Source organism: Urocampus carinirostris, chromosome 6, assembly GCF_059441175.1.
Source record: "Urocampus carinirostris isolate Australia breed hairy pipefish chromosome 6, RoL_Ucar_1.0, whole genome shotgun sequence".
Classification (NCBI taxonomy): Eukaryota; Metazoa; Chordata; class Actinopteri; order Syngnathiformes; family Syngnathidae; genus Urocampus; species Urocampus carinirostris.
In genome coordinates, this window is record NC_142354.1 from 782,767 (window position 1) to 807,157 (window position 24,391).

Sequence of the window (24,391 nt, forward strand, 5' to 3'; positions counted from 1 at the left end):
GCTTTGGTGCATTACCGCTCCCTATCTTTTTTTAGAGAAGCGGCTCTTTGGCTCCCAAGCAGCACTTCATATCGTTTTTCATCCATAAATGACCAATTGTTAGGTAACATTATGCACACAATGACTTTAAAATGTGAAAAGAAAAAAACAAAAGTACTAGAAATAAAAAAAAAGCAAAACAAAAACATAAAGGAATAAAAAATAGGTAAAAGAATTAGAAAAAAGAAACAAAAAAGCATGAAACAAATAAGAAAAAGCAAGAAAAATAAGTAAAGGCTAGGGAATAAAAAAGAGAGAAATAGAAAACTAAGAAATAAAAAAAGGAAATTAAAAAAAGGTAAAAAGCTAGGAAAAAGAAACAGACAAACTGTCAATCCATTCTCTCACCGCTCACCCTCAGTAGGGTCGCGGGGGTGCTGGAGCCCATCTCAGCTGGTCTCCGGCAGTGGGCAGGGGACACCCTGAACTGGTTGCCAGCCAGTAGCAGGGCACACAGAGACAGACAACTCACTTGCTCATTCATAAGAATGACAATACAAAGGAAATTATTATTGTTATTATTATACCTAGGGATAATTTCGACCGGCTAATTAACCTGACATGCATGTTTTTGGAATATGGGCGGAAACAAGAGTGCCCCGAGGAAACCCACGCAAGCACAGGAAGAACATGCAAACTCCACATAGGAAGGACAGAAGAACTAAAACAAAAAAAGGAAATGGAGAACAAAAAAAATATAAAGCAAGAAAAAAGGGAGGTAAAAAGATCGGAAAACAAAACAAAAAAATGAAAAAAAAACAATAATTAAAAAAAAAAAAAAGAAAAAGGAGGAAAATAATGGGAAAAATGCATTTGAAATACTTATGTCGGGTGACGCCAGTGGTTTGACCCGACTAGCCTAGGCTCACAGTAGGCACACCACTCAGTCTTTTTTTTAATCTTTATTGAAAAATAACACATACACACTTCCATACAAAAATCACATCGCAATGTTGGTAACATTATAACCAATTGTACAACGAAACAGAAATGAGCATAACTAAACATGCCAGGTGGGAAAACACCAGTTATATAAAAATACCAAAATGTTTACAAATATTAATATATTAAATGCCCTTATGGTTAGGGGAAAGCTTGATATACAAAATACATTATTTTATTTCACATTGAAAAGTGATGAAATAATTTTTAGTGCCTGTGAATTTACACTTATGAAAGTTAAATTTAGCTGAAATGATAGTAAGATGGGCAGCACTGCAGCTGGGTGCAGAAGTTCAGGGTTCAAGTCCAGCTACAGTAACCTCCATGTGTGGATTTTGCATGTTCTCCCCGTGCTTGCCTGGGTTTAGTCCGGGCACTCCAGTTCTCCCACATTCCAACAACATGTATATCAGGTTAATTGACCGGTCCAAATTGTCCCTAGGTGTGAATGAGCGAGTTGTCCGTTTCTGTGTACCCTGTGACTGGCTGGCAACCAGTTCACGGTGTGAGGCCCAATTGATTTTAAATTATGTACTTAAACTTCCAAAATCAAGAAATTATAAACCCCTATTTGCATAGTCATTAGCAATAGTACCGGTACATTTGTGCGGTTCCTTTCCAGCCATGTTTGTTGATATTGAGAATTCGCATAGCCTTCTGGATAGTCACTTGGCTTCCAGTACCTCACTCGGTCTGAAGTGGTTATGACATGGTTTGAGGGCACTTCTCCCTCGGTCTTGAGAGTATCGGGACACACCCCATTTTCACGTGAACGCGCAAAACCGAGTGACTAGGGCAGATAGCGAGTGAAAGTGCGAAGAATGGGACTCAGCCTTAATCTAAAAAACATTTAATTTCCTTCTCAAGTCTGCGTTCAGGCTCCAAGGGTCTGCACCATACAACACAGTCGGCACAATCAGACTCTCTGTCATGTCCTGCACGGTTGTCATGGCGCCCAGCTGGCCCCGCCCCTTGACACTGGCTGACCTGCATTTTCCTGATTACTCCTATGGGTACTTAAACACGCCTTTTGGAACTGCCCTTTGCCAGATCATTGTTTACCCTTGTTGAAAACCTGTTCATGCCTGTTTGATACCTGTTTATTCTTGTTGTGCTTGTTGGACTTTGTTGCACTTCGGTGTAACATTTTGAGAGATTCCTGCAAATTCTGTTTAATCCCGTTAAATGCCTAGCCTATAGTTTTGCCAGCATTTGAGCCTGCTTTGTTTTGTTTTTGGTCCGTTTGTGTGTTGGACAACTTTTCTTTCTGAATTAGTGACAGATCGTCTACGCAAATGAGTTCCTACTTCCTGCTTCCCGACCCGCTTCGTGACAGAATGATCTGGCCATACAATCAGAACTCGGCGAATGATCCCAACACAATTTGGGGGGAGCTGGAGACTCCCTACGCTCTCCAGCAGTTGGACCAGACAGAGGGCACTGTCCGGCGATTGTCCAGTGGCGTCGCCACCCTTTAACCGCTGTTCCAGAAAAATCTACAAAGCATGCGGCGCCAGCAGGAGCAATTAGATCAGCTGACTGAGCTAATGTCGCGTCGGCTGTTGGCAACAGCCCCGCCTCCCAGGACTCCTTCTCCGGCTGCGTGGTCGCCTTTCCTGTCCACTCCAACCACGGCCCGCCCGTCGTGGAAATTGTTGTGCCTCGAGTGGGGTTTCCGGAAAGACTTGGCGCCGAGCTGTCCGAGGTCCCCGTCGACATCAACGCCAGCCTGTCCGTCCGCCTGTCTTCCCACTGGTCTCGAGGTCCGTCCTTCCGCCTGTCTCGACGCCTGCCTTCCCACCGGTCTCGAGGTCCGTCCTTCCGCCTGTCTCGACGTCCGTCCGTCCGCCTGCCTTCCCACCGGTCTCGAGGTCCGTCCTTCCGCCTGTCTCGACGTCCGCCCATCCGCCTGCCTTCCCACTAGTCTCGAGATCCGTCTGTCCGTCCGCCTGTCCCGAAGTCCGCCTGCCATGCCTGCTTGTCTACCTGTCTGCCTGCCTGATTCACCCGTCCACACGTCCGATTCTTCTGCTCCCCAAAACGACTCGTCTGCCTGCCTTTCCGACTCTTCAACTCACCCGTTCGACTCTCCTGCAACGCTCGATATGTCTGTGGTTCCCGCCTGCTTGCCTGATTCAACCATCCGCCTGTCCGATTCTTCTACCCACCGGTCCGACTCTTCTGATCGCCACCCCGATTCGTCTGTCTGCCATTCCGACTCTTCGACTCACCCGTTCGACTCTCCTGCAACGCCCGACCTGTCTGAGTCTGACTCGTCTGCTCGCCGCTCCTATTCGTCCGCCTGCCGCCCCTGCCTCTCCCCGTTCCTGCGTTTTCGGGGGAGGGAGTGGGGTGACCCTCTTCGGGAGCGTCGACCCATTCTGGGGGGTGTAGTATTTGTTTCTTTTTGGGACCTCAGGAGCTGTTTCTTTTTGAGACCTCAGGAGCTGTCCCTTGAAGGGGGGGTTCTGTCATGTCCTGCACGGTTGTCATGGCGCCCAGCTGGCCCGGTGTAACAGAGTTGAAATTTGATTGATGAAGTTTGAATTTGGGTTTGTCTGTTGGACTCTTTGTGTTTTGTGCCAAAGTTTTCGGGAGACCGTAAATTTTGACCAGCTGTCTGGGGGCCGACGAGGAGGAGTCGACGCGCCATTCTTCCGGGACGGGAGACCAATGGGAGCTTGTGACAACGCGGAGGAGATGCTTAGCTGAGCAACTCGGAAGAAGGAGAAGGTTTTTGGAAGGAGAAGCGTGCAGAGATGTAGTTATTTGTGTGTTAGAAATAAATCCACCCGTGAGTAAAATGCCGGCTTCTGAGAACTTTCTATGCAGAAAAGAGCGCGCAAATTGTTTGGATGAATGGTGATTGGGAAAGGTCACAAATTGGAGTCAGATGATTAATTGAAGTTTGTGTTGATTTAACAAGAAATTCCAAAAATAAGAAGTAAAGTAATACAGCTTGAAACGATGATGCGGCATGTTGAGTCATGACCCGTTTTTTGTATCTTTAATGTTTTAGATTATTGTAGTCGTGAACAGATGCCCTGACTTTTGTATTGTTTTGTTAACTGAATGCAGGTACGTGGGAAAGTTATGTTCATTGTTATTATTAAAGTTTCACTATTAATGTGCTCGCATGTTGTCTGCTTGCCGTAGCTTCAGCTAATTGACATCGCGCTGAAGATTATTGCAGTCGTGAACAGATGCCCTGACTTTTGTATTGTTTTGTTTACTGAATGCAGGCAATAAACCGAGTGACTGTGAAACCTTGTGTCACACATGATTGAGGGTCGTTACACCCGCCCCTTGACACCGGCTGACCTGCATTTTCCTGATTACTCCTATGAGTACTTAAACGCGCCTTTTGGAACTGCCCTTTGCCAGATCATTGTTTACCCTTGTTGAAAATATGTTCATTCCAGTTAGATACCTGTTTTTTCTTGTTGTGCTTGTTGGACTTTGTTGCACGTCGGTGTAACATTCTGAGAGATTCCTGCAAGTTCTGTTTAATCCGTTAAATGCCTAGCCTGTAGTTTTGCCTGCATTTGAGCCTGCTTTGATTTGTTTTCGGTCCGTTTGTGTGTTAGACAACGTTTCTTTCTCAATTAAAGTGACAAATCGTCCACGCAAATGAGTTTCTACTTCCTGCTTCGTGACACTCTCATACAGTCCCCTTTTAACATCCATACTCATGTTGCTCATCCCTCTCCTCAGAGCACCCAAATCCTCGAACTAGGAATGAGTTATTTTGTAATAAACAAGTTAACCCTGAACTTGGCCAGGTACTTTAAGGTAGAACGTACAGAAAATCTGACCAAAACGAATTTCTGAACCGTTCACAAAATCTATTCACCCAACGAAGTAGACGATCATCCCTCCCCACGAGCCTTCTTGATGTGTGGCCAAAGCTTTTGTATATTTTAATGGCCCTCTTCGTCAATCTTCGGTGAAACGGCCGCTTTTGAGTTGTAGGTAGTTGCTCTTTGGGCTGCTTACCACATCTTTGAGTCTGCGCTTGACGAATATTACGATGACTCTTTCCACTCTCGGATTTTCTTGAAGAGGTCGTCCCACCCGATGTATGACGTCGATGGCAGTAGGCAGAATCCTTTGGCAGACGCTAACTAATTGAGCACAAATCGACGTCTATCTTCTCTTGGTAAACATTGAAGCTGCTGGTTCCATCTCTGATCATAGCCTTTTAGCTCGCTGACACTCGCTTTGAGGGACTGGACAAGTATATTTTCTGTTAAGGCCTTTTTGACAGTGATAATCCTCCGTAGTCTCGCGAAACGTCGCGAGATGTTCGTAGCATTCAAGTTAGCGCACAAGCGGAATCAATTGGTTGTAACAGCAGCGCGAGTATCTAACCGTGTTGTTTGCCGCCTGCGCCCGCTCACCGAGGTCAGTCATCGCAATCGGCAACAATTCTAAATAATATATGAGTTTGCGTCTTTTTGGTTATCCACAGGCTGGCTTGGCCACGTTTGGATGCTAACCAATTCATACAAAAGCTAACTATCTTCTTGTTCTAGTCTCGTGTAACTATATTGTCTCCTACATGGAGAAAGACGGCGACGGCGTCACACGTCTATTTCCGAAGTGGCTGTATTAGTTCTTTGTGCGTTCTAGTATTGATTTTAATGCATATTTTAATGCATCTCAAGCGCGTGGCCCAGGGACCAATTCTGGGCCACAGGATGACAGTTTGAGGCCTCCGCCTCAATATGAAAGTTTAAGGGAGAGTGTGTTTTATGACCACTAGATGTCGCTGTATTCTGTTCTGCCACCGAAAGCGAGTGCTAAACGCCTGAAAGAAAACAAACTTTGGAGACTCAACATGACCAAAATGCACCTTATTACTTTTGTAAAGAAGAGAAATAAGAAAATTAAAAGAGGAAATAAAAAATAAAAGAATAACCTATGGCTAGATAGGTTTTGATTTTTTTTTTTTTGTGCCTTAATAAATGGAATCAACATTTTTAAGATGCATTTAGTATTTCCTTAGGTTGTCACTTTTATCATAAAATTGGTTTGATAATCTCAAACCTTTTGTGAGTGATGAATATGCATTAAAAACATGAATCAGGAATAGGGCAAATACTTTTTCACGGCACTGTACATATGTCACTGGCAATATTTCATCATGATTATCTATTTTCTTTATTGATAACTTCTTCATTTATTAAGTCATATTTATGTAACTTCAGTTTTGCTTTATTTCATATAATCATACTTATCTCATCTCATTAGCCGTACCGCTTATCCTCATTAGGGTCACGGGGGGGCTGGAGCCCATCTCCGGGCAGTGGGCAGGGGACACCCTGAACTGGTTGCCAGCCAATCGCAGGGCACACAGGGACAGACAACTCATTCGCTCATTCACACCTAGGGACAATTTGGACCGGCCAATTCACCTGAAATGCATGTTTTTGGAACGTGGGAGGAAACCGGAGTGCCCGGAGGAAACCCACGCAAGCACGGGGAGAACATACAAACTCCGCACAGCAAGTCTGGAGCTGGATTTGAACCCACGACAGGTTCCCATGACATGAACTGTGCCGCACAAGCGCTAACCACTGCGCCGCCGTGCTGCCCAATCTTACTTATTTAAGTGGGAAAACAGTGAAAGATGGAAAACCGCAATTTCAGTTCATAAGGAGATATCTAAACGAGCCCATTTCTTGAGAAGATCACACCAACTAACTTAAGTCCAGCTTTTTTTTTTGTTTGAACAGAATACAATTGATTTCCTAATTAGGGGTTAAGGTACCTTAGTACAATTTTCCCAAAGATGACGAGGTGATCAATCAATCGAAATGTGTTTGTATAGCACTTTTCAGGTAACGGATTGCAATTCAAAGTGCGGTAGTATAACATTTTTTGTTGTATGATTTATAATTGAGATTAATACTTGAAAAACAAAATATGTGCTGTATAACAACAGTTAGCGTTATATCGTTTGCAATTAATAATACAATAGAATAATGTCCATTCAACTGTATATTTAACTTTTAATAGATTTTAAATTTGTTTATGCACTGCCTTTTGTTTCATAAGAATGGCATTAAAACACAAAATAGTGAAACCTAAATCCTTATTATTAGTATTCAAAACAAATAAGCACAAACTCCCCCAAAATATTCAACAGTTGTTTCCCTCTAGAGCAGACACTCATTATCTTTAGAGGATCCATAATCCCCACAAGGAAACAGATGGAACAGGGGTAGCATTTAAAAGCTTTGGCTTCAGCCTACTCCCTCTGGGAATATGTTAAAACGTGAGTTAGGTAATCTAAGGTAATCTAACTCACGCCATCTTCTAGCTGAAATCCTCATTGTAGCTCCTTTTGTTGCGCATGCAAGTATTTGAAATTCCTAAATGCTTTCAAATAAACTCTTCATTTTTAATCTTTTTTGGGGTTCGGGTTGGCACGTGGACTATATTTGAAATGGTCCTTTTCTTACTTCCACCATTTTCAATGTGGAATTAAACTATGACCATGTGCGTGATATCACACTGTCCCGCCTAACCCCCTCGCCTCCTTCCTTTTAGCGTTATGTGCATTGGGGCCGTAACACTGATGATAACAAATATATATATATATAAAGGACATTGTTAACACATATTAGAGAAAATATTTAAATTTAACCCTTTTTAAGAACGCCTCAAACCATGCTCCCAGCTTTTATGCGCCATGCCTATGAATTTTTTGTCCCCTCTCATCATTAAAACAAGTTATGCAGTTATTATTTCAAACCCTGATGAACAGTCATCGTTTGTTTCACTTTTCTGTATGATTGCAGCTCAGGAGACTTTGGGAGCAAAATTGGGCCCCCAGCTGCTGCATTATGGCAGCTCCAAGCTTACATCTACCAGGCGTCCTCCTGGTAGGTCACAATTGTGTCTTCATTTAATGATAGCATTTTTGATAAAGTGACTATATGCTTGTTTTAGGCTAACCTTAAAGTAGACTTGCCCAGCAAGACTTTGGCTCAACGATGCTACGATCTCATCAATATCATTGATGACTACAATGCAAAGGTACAAATGTTGGAACTTATTAGTATTATTCTTTATTTCTGCATATAACTATTCACGATGAATTGAAGACAAATGTCACTTGTGATGGCTTACTCGGGGTGCAACAGATCAGAGCATGCAAATAAAGTGTCAATATACAACAGGGGTCAGGCGCCTATAGTTGGCGAGCCAGATATGGCTCCATATAGGAGTACATCTGGCTCAGAGATAAAATTTAATCCATAACAGTTATTCTCTGTGTCAATCAAAGCTCAAAGCCAGTTAACTCAGTGTCCGAAATAATGTCTGCCCGGACTTCCGGGGCGTGCATTTTTTATGTCGGGCGTACAACTTAACACAACTTTTTCAAGAGAAAAAAATAAATCTTTTTTTATTTTTTTATTTATTTTTTTATTGCTTTATTCCGATTTTGAAATCTTCGTTCGGTTCGGAAATGTATTTTCTTTTGGCAATTTGCATACTCGTAAGTCAATCAGAAGCCTGCATCGAATAATGAATAGCTTCCGGACTTTCCCGAGCTTTATAAGGTCGTGCATTTGCATGTCATTTTCCAAAGTAGACGCACAGAGAACACAAGAAAAATGGATAAGTGGTTAGGAATAAAGCCAAAACATCAGCCCCAGAAGAAAGATTCAAAAGAAGCTAGCAAAATTTATGTCGCTACAAAACGTAAATGTACGATAAAAGCATCGTGGAAAGAGGAGTTCATGTGACTTATAGCAGACGACGCAACGCAAACATTGCATGAATGAAGATGAGTAAATAGTTACATACTGATGGCAGATCGAAAACAGCGATGTCATACACATGCAGTGAATGTTATAAGTAAATTTATAATAAACTTAAATTTAAAATGTGTTTCTGCAATATATTCCGATTATCAATCCTTAATACTTTGCAACAACGGGGTTTTTTTGCGATTAGTCGTCTTATTGCATTTCAAGTTGTGAAAAATGGGGCAGGCAACTTTTCAGAGTTGTCCGCCGTGGTGTCCGGTAACTTTTTGTCATGAGTTTAAGACACTGTTATAGTACATGCGAAGCCAAAGCAACACTGAAATATCCCTTAGTTCGATTCAGTATATACAGAGTTCATTCGTTTTTTGCTGTAAATGGGGACTGCGATAGGTGAAAATCTGTAAAGTAGTGTCGCCCCTTAATAAAAGCCCCCACTGAGAGTATATGACTTTAACAAGATAATAACTATAGATCTACAAATAATAACACACAAGACATAATTGCAAGTTGAATGAATGGTTTCATTTTCATTGTACAAAAGTAAAACGGAATTTACTCGTTTGTATAATAAAGGAATTTTAGAGAGCCACCGGCTAGCTGAACAATAGCTTCGGGTGTCCTCGAATTAAGCCAGATCTCTGCAATGATTAAAATAAAACTGCCCCGAATAGTACTGCCAGGTCGTCCGTTTCATGGCTACTGGAACTGGCGTTGGCAAGATACAGGGTCCACAGGGGTGTCTTAGGAATTTTTTTAGCCTAGCAATAGGCCGGACCAGCAGCACCGCACTTGCCTGCTCACTGATGTCGCTCAAGTCGCTTCTGAAACCTGGTAATAATTCAAGGACCACCCATTGGTGATCTTAGTGCTCTTCTTACTTTCCTCAGCAACCAATTCAATTGATGAATTTATTTTCAATGTAACGAGCCGCTAAAATGTAGCGGCCGCGATGCTTCCCAGTTTTACTGAGTCAGCGCCCGCCCGCTGCAGAAGAGGACATGTGATATCACATGCAATGCGCTCATTTTTGAAGAAGTATTCATGGATGTTACCGGCAAAGTGTTGTCTTCCGCAATATTAAATCCAAAACCTCGCTCTCCCCCCAATGAATGCTCTCTCTGTGTGGTGTGATTTAAATATTGTTGACTACCACTATAGGATACTATTACTCAATCAGACCCACTGTTTTCACGTTGACGTCGAGCAATTAGAAATCCAGTTGTAAGCGATGCGATGTTGGCTGTTTTGTGAGTTCCAAGATAAACAAGTGTTCATCTTCCATGAATGAGTGTTTTTCTCCCGCCATTGTTGAGATTTGTCCGCTTTCTCATGCCTTGTTGAACACCAAATAGGGATGTTTGCCGCCTATCGAGGATTTGCTGATCGCATGAATGCGTCTTGCCAGGTTACACACAAGTCGCATTCCAAAAGATCTGATATGTATTTGATTTAGGACCACATATGAAAGATGCTTGGGTCTGGTGTTAAAAAAACAAAAAAAGGTATGTGCCATTCAGACAGACTTCAACTAATCAGATACAGGTCACGGGAATGCAAAAAAAAAAAAATCTGATTTCCCTGCAGTTTGAACCTAGCCTTTGATTAAAACCCACGAAACAAACCGTAAACTTTCTAAAAACCTAACAAAGCACCTAGAGCATTTTGATTGGAAAAGAAAAAGCAGGGGCGGCAGTAGCTCAGGAGGTAGAGCGCTCGTCTTGGGATCAAGGGATCCCAGTTCGAATCCCGGCTCGTCCGTGTTACATGTCGAAGTGTCCTTGGGTAAGACACTGAACCCCTAATACCCCCAATAAGCAGGTTAGCGCCTTACATGGCTGCAAGGCCGCTATTGGGAAATGTGGAGCACATTGTAAAGCGCTTTGGGAAGTCATTGACTTGAAAAGCGCTATATAAATGCAGATCATTTCATTTCATGGAAAAGCGGGTAGAGATGGTATAAGCTATTGCATACACAGCACACACACAGTCTATTATATATTGGTACTTTTTCTTGCACCAATATTTTGGGGGGAAATCACAGTCAAAATGAGCCTCAACACTCTTAAGTAACTGAGGGAGAAGACTAAGTTTAAGTGGTACATATCTATTGACATGGGACACAAGTTTTGGCATTATGATTTTTTTCATAAATTTGATCAAATCCTCAAATTACACAGTTAAATAAAATACGCTGAAGATTTAGCTTTTGTCTGGAGAGCGGGTTTGGCAGTTTTGTTGAATTTTGTCTTAAAATATATAGTCTGAGTTTATAGAAAAAAAACATTTTGCTTTCACGTCTTTTTGGATCAAAAAGGTTCCCAACTCCTGACGTTACAATAATCCCTTGTTTTTCGTGGAGGTTGTATTTGGAAAAAATCCTGCGATAGTCAAAACCCATGAAGGAGAAACATTTTCTTATTTACTTATTTATTAGATATCATAACACTTAACGCACAAGAAATGCGTGTATTCAAGGAATTTCAGCTCCATGCCCTGAGGAATTCTCGTGCCGGCGTGATGAAGGCGCCTATCGTGGACGAAAAGCCGGAGCTAGCGAAGCGGCTAGCGGCATTATAAGTCTTCGGTACCATCCGTAATCATGGTAAATGCGAACTCACGACCAAATAAGATCATCGAGTGCTTTTGGAAAACATCGAAGCGCACAGGGAGCGCAGTTGCTGTGTTTTGCGGAAACGTGGCTCACGTTTAGCATTCCGGACGCTAACGTGCAGCCACCCGGAGCTACCCGGAGCAATCCGGCTTCAACGCCGCTAAGCAGAGACACGAAAGCCGGGGGGAATCGGAGAGGAGGCGGACTTGCTAACACGAGGTGGTGTATCCCTGGATTTTCGCAAAGAAAAGTTTTCCATCTGCCGCAGGGATGTCGAATTTTTGGACTGGCGTGACGTCATCCACTTCGCTACAAGCACCCCTCGGGCATCATGTTCATCTGTTAATAAACAACAGGGTAGACTGCTGGAAGTGTGAATTTCCCTACGGGGATGAATAAAGTATCTATCTATCTACAATAACATAAAAAGTGTAACAAAATAACAACGATACTCAGCTGAACGAATGGTCTTTATTGTCATTATACAATAGTACAACAAAACTGGAAGGCTTTTCTTTTCAGTGTAAAAAAACGATGTACAGGGGGTAATGGATTGCTCCTCGTTCATGAAAAAAATACTCAGAAAAACTTACGGTCTCTTAGGAGAGAGACAACCGTCAGCACCAGTCTATTGTAAACACACCGAAACCCCCTCCAAAACTTAAACTCTCGCGCTCCCCTACATTTTCGCACCAACTCTCGCCACATTCGTCGCCCTACTGACATCATTCATGTGCACCTCACATTCTACGCCTACACTATCTCCAGCGAGATAAGAACTTTGACATTTCTATTGTTTAAGATCTTGTACATCTATTCAATAAGCTTAAACCGGCTGAAAAAATGTTCGGAACGCTTTTATTCAGCCACTTTTTACCACGGAAGAGGCCTTTTTGAAGCGCATTTCCCAAAAGTAAGTTAAACCTCACTTTTTTTTATCTTTATAGCGCATATTATCTTATGACATGTTAATTTTTTTTTAGCACAAAACAATCCAGGTTACTTATACAAGCCTTGAACATACCTGTATAAACCTTAAACATACAATCCATACAAAATATAGCACTGAAGCGACTTACGAACAAATTCAACGATCGTCTGAAACCTAACTGGTTCATAAGTCGGGCAGCGTCTGTACATTTTGTATTGTGGCCAGCTTTTTCCGAGTTCAGCACACTACCGTAGTGCTTCTTTCGGCTGCTACCGGCGTGTGGCGCTGTAAGAGGTCACCCAGCATCTACCCCGAAGAAGAAATCTGGCTTCCCATTCCTTGTTCATCTGCAAACATTCTATACTGTATCTCCAGCGCGTAAGAACTTTGACATTTTTATTGTCAAATATCCCGTGCATCCATTCCGTATGGATAGTGTAAAGAAGAGGCGAGACATTTCTTTTCTTTTCTTTTTGTAAGAAAGCTTGTTGCGGTTAAGAAAATGGTTAAATTGCTTTTTTTTCGGGCACTTTCTACCACGGAGAGGTAAGTTGCCAAACTCTTGAAGCAAATCTTCCAAAAGTAAGTTAAACCCAACTTTTATTTATCTTTCTAGCTGTTTGCTGGTGCATGCTGTCAATCACTGTCGCGCACATAGTCACCCCCCCCCCCCCCCAACACGCATACACACACACACACACAGCCCTACACCACCTGTACCTGCATTTGCTCTGTGTTGTCTGCAATTCTTCATCGTGCATGTGTTTGGCAGGAAAGTATCAAACCTTGAAAAGAAAACCGCCCTACAGCGAGGGATTACTGTACACCAGTTTATGTTTGCAAAATAATGATGTCACTACAATTTTTTGGTTCCCAGTCTCATTTATTTGGCAGTAAATGGAAAGCATAAAGACACAAGTTAACCATGCCTTCTATATATTGTAGCCAGGTATCTTTTTTTTCAGTGTCATCCTATAAGAGGATTCAGAAACCTATGGTTCGGAGATATAATGCTGCCTGCGCAAATTTCAATACTGATAAGTAATTGCTGATTTCTTTGCATAACCAAAGCAGCGCTGTTATTAATTTTGGTTCGGTACAGTGTATGAAGGGTATCGTTTCAACTACAGTTTACAGTGAAGGTGTCATACAACAGACCCCGTTCTGGCTGTACTTTGCTAAATAATCCTTTATATGTAACCTCATTTGACAATTTATTTTCACTGTTGAGAAACTTTATGATAAAAACCTAGAGAACCATCTATAAACACCAAATGAAAGTCAGCTGAGAACAGAGAGCAATTTGATGAGGTGAGGAGTAGGGGTGGCCAGAACACCCTTCCTCCTTCACACACGCCCACTACGTGAACTTTTCGTTTTCTGTATTTTGTGACCTTTTTTACTAAAAAACTTTTGTGTTAAAACCATTATCTAGGATTAAAATGAATGTCATTAGGATCCTCAATAAACTTACAGTGAAGAAAATACATATTTGAACACCCTGCTATTTTGCTTTTTCTCCCACTTACAAATCATGGAGGGGTCTGAAATTTTCATCGTAGGTGCATGTCCACTGTGACAGAGATAAATTAAAAAGAAAAATCCAGAAATCACAATGCATCATTTTTTAACAATTTATTTGTGTGATAAATAAGTATTTGAACACCTGTGTATCATTTAGAATTCTGGCCCTGAATGACCTGTTAGTCCGCCCATTAGAAGTCCACCTGTACTCCATGTATCATCCTAAATCAGATGCACCTGTTTGAGGTCCTTGGCTGCATGAAGACACTTGTCTATCCCATACAATCAGTAAGACTTAAATTTGTAACATGGCGAGGACCTAAGAGATGTCCAAAGACACCAGAGACAACATTGTACACCTCCACAAAGCTGCAAAGGGCTACGGAGCAATTGCCCAGCAGCTTGGTCAAAAAAGGTCCACTGTCTAATAATTAGAAAATGGAAGAAGCTAAACATGACGGTCAATCTCAATTGGGGTGGAGCCCCATGCAAGATATCACTTCAAGGGGTCTCAATGATTATAAGAAAGGTGAGCTATCAACCTGGAAATACACAACAGGAGTTGGTCAATGACCTGAAAAGAGCTGGGACTACTGTTTCCAAGTTTACTGTAGGTAATACACTAAGACGTCATGATTTAAAATTATTCATAGCACAAATGGTTCCACTGCTTAAACCAGTACATGTCAAGGCCTGTCTTCATTTTTCAAAAGCCCATTTAGATGTTAGAGGTGTATGGGAGAAAGTTTTGCGGTCTGATGAGACCAAAATAAAACTTTTTCGTCATAATTCCACTAAGAGTATTTGGAGGAAGAAGAATGAAGAGTACAATCCGAAGAACACCATCCCTACTGTGAAGCATGGGGGTGGTAGGATAATGCTTTGGGGGTGTTTTCTGCACATGGGACAGGACGCATGCACTGCATTAAAGAGAGTATGACTGAGGCTGTGTATTGTGAGATTTTGGAGAACAACCTCCTTCACTCAGTCAGCGCATTGGGTGGCTGGGTCTTTCAACACGACGAACCGAAGCTCAAAGCCAGGAAAACAAAGGAGGGTCTCTGTAAGAAGCATATCAAGGTTCTAGCATGGCCCAGCCACTCTCCAGACCTGAACCCAATTGAAAATCTTTGGAGGGAGCTGCAGTGTGTGCAAACCTGGTGAAAGACTACTGGAAACATTTGACCTCTAATAGCAAACAAAGGCTACTGTACCAAACATTAACATTCATTTTCTCAGGTGTTCAAATACTCTTTCGCAGCTATATCACATAAATAAATCGTTAAAAAAATCATATTTTGTGATTTCTGGATTTTTCTTTTTAGCTTATCTCTCTCACAGTAGACATGCACCTATGATGGAAATTTCAGACGCCATCCATGATATCTAAGTGGGAGAAATAGCAAAATAGCAGGGTGTTCAAATACCTATTTTCTTGACTGTAGTTGATATGGGACAGAGGCTCTTGTATTATTATTTCGTAATTCTATCAAATCATCGTCGACATCACAAGGTGAAATAAAATGCGCTGAAAAATTAGATTTTTTTCCAAGGTTACTGTAGGTAATACACTAATACGTCATGATTTGAAATTATTCATAGCACGAATGGTTTCCCTGCTTAAACCAGCACATGTCAAGGCCCGTCTTAATTTTTCATATGACCATTTGGATGTTAGAGGAGTAATGGGAGAAAGTTTTGTGGTCGGATGAGACCAAAATAAAACTTTTTGGTCATAATTCCACTAAGAGTATTTGGAGGAAGAAGATTGAAGAGTACAATCCGAAGAACACCATCCCTACTGTGAAGCATAGGGGTGGTAGGATCATGCTTTGGGGGTGTTTTCTGCACATACACGTGTGTCAGTTTTGTTGATTTGTCTTCAAATATATAATATGGCTTTCTCTCTCAAAAAAGTTTCTAATATTTTGCTGTTATGGCTTTTTGGGTCCAAATGGTTCCCAGCCCATGTCCTATAAGGTCAAAAAAATGTACATTGATCAAAATGTAAGAGGAGCGCTTACTTTTTTTTTTCTTTAACCCAAGTCTTGTTTTTTTATTTTCAATTGCAAAAATTCCCTCATCAAAAGAAGCTTTTGAGCATGTTTTGCTTGCCACTTCAGGAGCTCCACGCCATTTTCCCGTGGCTGATAGAAAGCATTTTCGGCAGTCTGGATGGTGTCTTGTTGGGGTGGAACCTTCGCCTTCTCCTTTCGCGTTGTGTTGACTTTCCGCTGGTGGTTGACTTCTTAAAGCCAAGGTGACACGCCAAATTTGCACTTGACACTGACGTATGTATGATAAAATGTTGATTAACGAACCTTTCACTTGTCTTTCTTAGTGGCGCCATGATGAAACTGGTTTATAAACTTCAAGCAGAAGAATACAAATATGAAGTGCCTATCATTCATTTGCCGGTCAGACAGTCTGTTTGTCTATAATTATTTTAAGCTCCGGGGGCCACATAGTAGAAAAAAACACTCCCACATGCATGATAAATCAGGGTTCGTACGGGTGTTTGAAATCCTTGAAAATGTTTGAATGTAAATGTTGTGATTTTAAGGCCAGGATAATGCTTTAATTTTGGTTAAAGTACTTGTAAATGCCTGAAAGTTTTGCCATTTCCATTATAGCTGCATGATTAACCCTAATCTAATATAATGTGACATATTGGAATTGTGTAATCTCATAACAAGTTTTTTTCAAGGATTTATAGACGGCAACCCTAACAAATCTCCCCAGAAGAGGGTGATATTAAGTTGAATTTAACATTTTAATCCTGTATAATTCACTTCAAATTTCAATCAAAGACGTACTCAAAGTAAATTCAATACTGTTTCTTATAGGAAATAATCACTGCAAGTGCTACTAACATTGAACAATCTCAATTGGAACACATAGATATGGTAGGCTTTTATTCTTGCCTGAATTTTTTTTTTCCAATCACTTGCAAGATGAGTGTAGCATGAGCATTTTATCTGGAAAACAGCTGGGACTAGAGGTAAGATCGGGCCTAAAATTTCAGCCTGACCCGAGACGCAGGTATACAAACCCGAATCCGCCCAAACTCGTCAGATTAACTAAATTTGATAAATCTGAAATAAACCCAAAGCTTTAATTTGAATTGAACTAATAGGTTGGTAAGCATTTTCTTCATCTAAATAATGACTTGAGTAAAAGTAAGTGCATGCCCGAGTATGGGCCAGGTTTGGGTTGGCCTCTGACCCGGGCCCAAGATGTTACCTCTGGCTGGGACAAAGCCCTGGTCCAACTAGATCACAACCTGAAAATAAGCATTAGTATTTTGTACATTTCTCCCAGAGGATTTCTAGCATTTCCAAAAGTGGCCAAAAGGACCAGTGACGGGTGACGTCATACAGACACGTCTTTGCTTTTCAACAGTTTGACCGCTCGTAGGCAGGTTAAAGCAAAACTAGCACATGAAATGGATCCTCCTTTGAAAATCGAAATTCGCATTAAAATAGCAATACTCGCCTGGGAAATTGAGTTTTTTTCCTGAACCCGTTCAGCCCTAATTGCCATGTTTCTTGGCAATCTGACCCGATAGACCAGCGATTTTTCAACCACTGTGCCGCGGCACACTAGTGTGCCATGAGAGATTATCCAATGTCACTTTTTAAAATTTAGAATTTTATAAAACATTTATAAATCATTGTCTGCAAATATGTCATGTGTCTGTGCCGTAAAAACTGGGGATATTATAAATTATATTGTAATTAAACATACTGTTCAGTGTCATTTTATAACATTTTTGGTTAGTGGTGTGCGGCAAAAATTTTTCCAATTTAAAAAAACGTGCCCTGGCTCAATTTAAAATGTTCACAGATATCCCCAAAAAGGTAAATGCCAACCGATTTTAGCTGAATACTGAACAGATTTAAAGTCTGAACAACAACACAAAATCCCTGAAAATGCAAAACAATAAAATAAACATTACAAATATTAACTCTTCTGTGCTATAAATAAATGATAAAATGCTAAAAAATCCGTATTTACAATTCTGTTTTAACAGATTCAGACACAGATCCTCTGAAAAACACACAATAAAATATAGACTAAAATAAGTAAAACTAAAAGCAAATGATCAGCAGTCTCTATGATTTAAATATTGAATACTTATTCAGAGCAATTAGTATTAAATGAGGCCAAATTCGGATAACTTTTCTGGTTTTTTGGTAATTTATTTTTTTGTCTTCGGTATTGAACTCTGTTTTTGCCCAACACTTGTAGAGCCTTTTCTGTGTCTGTCAACAAGTGCAACTCATTGAAGCTGCGCATGCATTGTTGAAGCAGAAAGCCAGAATTCATTTCAGTTCATGGCAGCCCATGTAGATTATAAATAGGAACAGTGCGAAACCGCTCAAAGTATGTGCCGGCAGCAAGTTAGCCACTTTATTTTAGTCTTGAAAGTGCTTTAAAAGTGCTTAAATGTTGCCATAAAAAATGAAACCTGAATATAATGTCTGAGTGGTATCTATATAGACTCACTCGTTCAGATATAGCTGACAGGGTTTGATGTTTTTCCTTAAATGTTCTCTGGTTGATTACTGGTAGCTGGCAAATACAGTCTGGCATTAACTAGAACAGTATTCTATTTTGGCTCTGCACATTTGACATCCCTGGTTTGGATGCTTTGTAATTGGGAATTTAATCCACTTGCTTTGGTTGGATTTCTTGAAAGTGGTTTACTATTGCACATGCAGGCACCAGTGAAGACTTCCATCCAAGAAGGTGTACTTCCTGACTGTCCACTCTTTCACAACCGCCAGCACATACCTGTGCCTGGCATGCCATCGCTCAACATAGCCCTGAGTATCCTTGATTTTTTTTTTTTTTGCAGCTGCCACTCACTTGCCATTTCAACATTTTTCCTCAATGTTGTGCAGATCCATTTGAATTCTTAGTGTTCTACTTTGCGTCCTGTCTCACAAGACCAAAGGTGAGATTTTTTTAATGTTGATGCACAAAAGCATGCGTACACACTTAATCCAGATTTTTGATGATTTGAGAATTAGAAAACGGATTTTAATTCCCGGTTGTTTGATTTAATTTCTTCCGTGTACTGTTGCTTTAGCCAAACTGATTTCAACAGCTTTTCATTATGTAAAACAAACCCGCAGTCCATTCCAAACATAATTTCGCTGAAAGACGCAAATTCATTAACGGAAAGGCCATTATGAAATAATCCACATACATCTCAAAATGCCTTTTTGAAATTAAATACAAAAATATTTTTTAAAGGGTAAATCATTTTCATCAAGTAATAAAGACTATCCCAATGGTTCAAATAATATAGAATCCTAGATAATTGTCCATTCTAGAGAAACATAAATTTTCTGCTGTGTATAACTGATTCAGATTCAGATCTACTTTATTGTCATTCTAGTACACGTGTATACAGAACGAAATGTCGATACATCATTGGTAATTTCAAAAGCACCGAAAAGCCTTTCACCTATTTACTTTTCATTAATTGCGGCCTGTGCAGCCTCTCTGTGATTAAAGGCTATACAATTAAATGTGACTTTTTATGTTTGTTTGTTTTTTTTTGCCTAATTAGAAATAGCTGGGATGGACTCCAGCAGCCCGTGACCCTACTGAGGATAAGCGGTGCAGATAATAGATGTATGGAAATGTTTAAATTTAGTGATAAAGCTTTCAATCAGTTTTAGTGCTCACCAAAATAGGTTGCAAAATAGTTTTAACCTGCTGTGATTGCTGGGTGAGGGCAATTGAGGGTGAAATCACTGGCCTCAGTCAGAAAGCAACAAATTACAGCTGGAGCTTGAGTATTTCGGCCTTTAAATTTTTCCTAAAGATGTAATTTTTGTAGCGGCAACTTAGTTTTCTTTTGTCTTAATGCCAGCAGACCATGGAAATTTGTCTTGTTTTGTTTTTTTACGGACCCTCTTCACATACAGTACTGTATGATAACAACAAATCCATAATGTCATTTTAATTAAAAAAATACAATTACAAAAATATTTTTAACATTCAAAAAGTTCAATGTTTTAATAGTCTTTCGGTGTTGCTGTCATGATGTTTCCGTGTTATGGTCAAAAAAATATGTTTACTTATGCTTTCCTTCTATCCTTTTTACTTCCTTAAACATCAAACACACCTCAATTACAACAACCTGAAAGCAGGACTAGCAATTGAAAAGTAATAAAATAAATATCTGAATAAATGTACTTTTGAAAATGAAGTCACTTATTTTTACTTAACATTTACCTCAATGTAAAAAAATCAATACACTTCTATTTGTTTTTAACAGTCATTTTAATATTTGTAACACCTCAAACATATTTGAAAGAATAAAGTGTCGCATGGGCCAAAAGCCACCTTTTCTGGTTTATACTGTTTTTTTTTTGTTTTTGTTTTAGATCTGTAGTTTCACCAGTTTTTCAGAAAAACCATAAATAGTTGATAAGATTGGATGATGTTGCAGAGCTTGCCTGTGGGCCAGCACAGCAGCACCACAGACAGTGCTTACTTTGTGCTGGTGGACATGTACTTAAAGTACTTCCTTCCAATTGCCGGAAGCGTTCCCCCTTCCCCCTTTTCTGACAACAGAGGCTCAGTGAGTGCAGCTAGTCCAAGGTAATGGCCAAAGGGCTTTCCTATTCTGACTTTAAACAGACCAAATATGAGCTCATTTCCTAAATGTGTGTAGGTCTTCCAACATCTCCCTGTCAAGCTACAGCATTCACAGTCCCAGTCTGCTGAAACAGCACATTTTCCATCAGCCGTCCATCAACGCTGACCCGGCAGCCCAGGAAATTTGGAGGTCTGAAACACTGCTGCAGGTATTGCTTTAACCATAGGCAAGTAATGAACAAAATACGTTTTCAAACATCAATACACTTGTGTGACAGATGTTTGTGGAGGTGTGGCTGCATCACTACTCTTTGGAAATGTATCAAAAGCTTCAGAGTCCTCAGGTAAAGGTAAGAGAGGCAAAAGGTACTCTGTTTTGTCCATGTAACATTGCATCCTACCGATTACCCCTTATACCTGTCACATGATGGACTACTCATCCACCTTTCTAATTTGTAGTAACCAACGTTTAAGCAGTTTTAGCTACTCTAGAAAAAAACACCCCATGATTATAACGTGAAAATCATATTTTGGGGCAAAATTTACACAATTTATAAAAAACAAAACGCCACAGTTAACACAGCTTTTGCTCATTATTTTCTTGAAGCACCTACAGCATGAAGTCCTTCACACTTATTTCTGGATAGTTCTGCCCATTCTCCTTTGCAGCACCTCTCAAGTGCCAAATTGGATGGGAAGTGTCATTTTCCAATAATTCCACAAATGTTCAATCAGATTCAAGTTGAGGCTCTGGCGGGGACACTCAACAACATTCAGAGTTACACTTTGGTACAGGCATTAAATTGTCTCACATTTTGGAGAAATTACCCGTTTTGAGGTCTAAAAGAGTGACCTACGTAAACTCTAAATCCAAAGAGAAAATATTTTGGGGCGGAGGGGAGTTTTGGTGGTTGTGAGAATTTGCAGAGAATAAACTGGGCGTTTGAGGCATTGTGTTAGGGTAGTAGCAAAAGTAGTTGCCTGTTGGGCCGTGCAACTTTTGTGTTGAAAGCGTGAGTCACCGCCCAAAGCAATGGATGAATTAAACCAAATTTCTGCGTTTCTAGCCAATCAGGGTGGAGAATGGTCCACTGCAGCCCATGCGTTATGATACAAGTGGAATACAGAAATGCAGGCTGATTCAGCGCAACTTTAACTAATCTGGCCGGCTCATTTTGGCTTAACTGATCACAATTATGCCAAATAAAATTTTATTCTACGTGTTTTTTTTTTTCCTTTTGGGTTTTTTTGATTGGTCTTTCATAATGAACACATTCCTCTCTCTTTGACCAGGGAACAGTTAAATGCGATTTGGACCTATGAGTCCTATAAAACCCTTGACAAAAACTTCATTGATAGCATCTCTGGAGGGTTTTTTGTGTCACTATTTAAAATCTCAAAAACGCCAATATGAATGTACACATTCATCAAAGCTCTGATGGCCATTTAACTGAAATAAAACACCTGGCTATACAATGACTGTTGCAATCACAGCCAACAGAAATTAATGAATTGACACTGACCACTGACCCATTTTCCTGCCTGATTTACATCTTGGCTGTGTGTTTATGGATGTTGTCCTGCCTCAAGTTGAATCGTCACCCCAATCTCACGTGGAGCACTCAGGAGCAGATTTTCATTTAAAATGTCTCTGCACATTTCTGCATTAATATCGCCTTTTATCCTGTTTCGTATCTCAGTTCCTGCCACCGAAAAACATCTCCACAGCATGGCTGTGATGATTTTGGTGAATATGTTGGTATTGGCCTGGTGAATAGCAGTGCCTAGTTTTCTCCCAACATGACCTCTGTTATTCATGCTAAAGAGTTCAATCTTAGTCTCATAAAACTTTGACTGAATGCCGGAGTGGAGGGCCCGCTATAAGCCTTTTGAGGTGGGCTGAAGGGACTTTGCAGGCAGGTCTTTACACTGTGTTCTCGGGCTTTTTAGTATTTGGACTACATTGATGAAGAGCCACCGTTAACATCCTTGGGAGTAGCTGAAAAGGCTTCATACTGGCTCAGGTTGAAGAGGGGGGAAGCTTGGCGTAGTGCGCTACCTGGACACAAGTAGGGGGATTGATCACCCTCAGCTGGGTCGCCTGGGTAAGGGTGTCTATGACCCAAAATACCTGATGACCCTGGGAGAGTCACTGAAAATGTTTCCAGGTTGCACCATAAAGTGTACTGTGTAACAATCATCAAACCGGATTATTTTGTTGACTTTATAGTCGAGAGTCCTTTAGGTGCCTTTCACGAAGTCAAGTCAAGTCACATTTATTTATATAGCCCTTAATCACAAAAATGTCTCAAAGGACTGCACAGGATTACAATTAGACAATTACCTGATCTTAAACCAACATGCGGGCAAGGAACAACTCAAAACCTCAGTGTGAGGAAAAAGAGAAACCTTGAGAAGGGACCTCACAAGTGGTAATCCCCCTTTCAGGATGACCAGGGTGAATTAGATTTAGCATGATAGTACACAAACATAGTAAACACTAGGTAACATGTTGAAAATTTGTCCGGAAAGTGCATGACAGCAACGACGCCCCCAGCCTGTAAACTAGTCCAGAAAGTCTATGACGGCCAGCTTCCCATCTCTGCCAGCTGGTCAATGCAGGCGTTGACATGCTTCAGGTCAGACGCTGGTCCGCTGACTCATCTCAAATAGTCCTTCTCCTTCGTATCATCACCAGGCAGGCAGTCAGAATAAGACAGGACAATACAAAATACGAGGTAGAAGCTTTGGCATAGAAGTGTGTCTTAAGTTTTGATTAAAAAACTTCCATTGAGGTTGCAGATCTTCTCTTCGGAGGCAGGGCATTCCATAGCACCGGGGCCCGGATGGAGAACGCTCTCGAGCCTGCAGACTTCTTGGCTCTCGGAGTCACAAGTAGACCGGCATTTTCCGAGCGGAGACTCCGTGCAGGAACATAGGGGGAAATCAAATCAGAGAGATAAGAGGGTACAAGTCCATGCAAACATTTGTATGTCAATAAGAGAACCTTAAAGTCACAACTTAAGTGGACTGGGAGCCAGTGCAATTTGGCCAATACAGGAGTAATATGCTCAAACTTTTTTGTCTTAGTTAAAATTCTAGCTGCCGCATTCTGAACCACTGCAAACTTTTGATGCTAGACATCGGGAGACCAGAAAGCATTACATTACAGTAATCAAGCCAAGGAGTAATAAACGCATGAATTAAAACTTCTGCATCTGATTGGGACAGCATCGAACGAATCTTCGCAATATTACGGAGTTGGTATTCTAGTAATATTTTTCACGTGTGACTGAAACGACAGATTAGGTTCAAATACAACACCTAGATTTTTGACCGAGTCACTATGGGCGATATCACATTTGTCTAGGTTTAGGGCAGTGTTTGAGAACAACTCACGACAATGAGCTGGACCAATAATCAACATTTCCGTTTTTTCTGGCTTAAGGCGCAAAAAATTAAGTGACATCCATCTGTGAATCTCAGTAAGGCAAGCCTCCAGATTTCTACAACTTAACTGTCCAGTTGTCTCCAGTGGCACATACAGCTGAGTGTCATCTGCATAGCAAACTAATATTATACTTGCGGATAATGTCACCAAAAGGAAGCATATAAATACTAAAAAGAAGGGGGCCAAGTACAGAGCCCTGTGGAACACCACAGGGGACATTAGAGTGTGTAGAGGTCAGATTGCCATAGTTAATACATTGCGTCCTGTCTGACAGGTAGGACCTAAACCACAAGAGTACAGTTCCTGAGATACCAATGCATTCCAGACGAACAAGTAATATGTTGTGGTCGACAGTATCAAAAGCAGCACTGAGATCCAGCAGCAGTAACATTGATGAGGCACCGGAATCTATTGCTAAACAGAGAATATTGGTTACTTTAACCAGGGCTGTCTCAGTAGAGTGATTTGCTCTAAACGCTGACTGGACAGTTTCA

At 40.9% G+C, this 24,391-nt stretch overlaps 1 protein-coding gene across 4 annotated transcripts in view; it reads left to right on the forward strand.

Moving 5' to 3' along the window:
• Positions 1-4,990: 4,990 nt before the first annotated feature.
• The window catches only part of smpd4 (sphingomyelin phosphodiesterase 4), a 61,619-nt gene continuing 42,218 nt past the window's right edge, over positions 4,991-24,391 (forward strand). Inside the window, exons 1-10 of one of the 4 annotated variants that reach the window (XM_088337383.1) lie at positions 4,991-5,140; positions 7,788-7,871; positions 7,939-8,025; positions 15,952-16,088; positions 16,170-16,245; positions 18,553-18,661; positions 18,736-18,788; positions 20,298-20,449; positions 20,523-20,655; positions 20,725-20,796. In XM_088337383.1, the coding sequence (XP_088193509.1) occupies positions 7,833-7,871; positions 7,939-8,025; positions 15,952-16,088; positions 16,170-16,245; positions 18,553-18,661; positions 18,736-18,788; positions 20,298-20,449; positions 20,523-20,655; positions 20,725-20,796 (858 nt within the window). In that variant the 5' untranslated portion in view covers positions 4,991-5,140; positions 7,788-7,832. Of the gene's footprint in view, positions 5,386-7,787; positions 7,872-7,938; positions 8,026-15,951; positions 16,089-16,169; positions 16,246-18,552; positions 18,662-18,735; positions 18,789-20,297; positions 20,450-20,522; positions 20,656-20,724; positions 20,797-24,391 lie in introns of all 4 variants that reach the window. The other 3 variants (XM_088337380.1, XM_088337382.1, XM_088337381.1) reach the window with 3 other exon arrangements.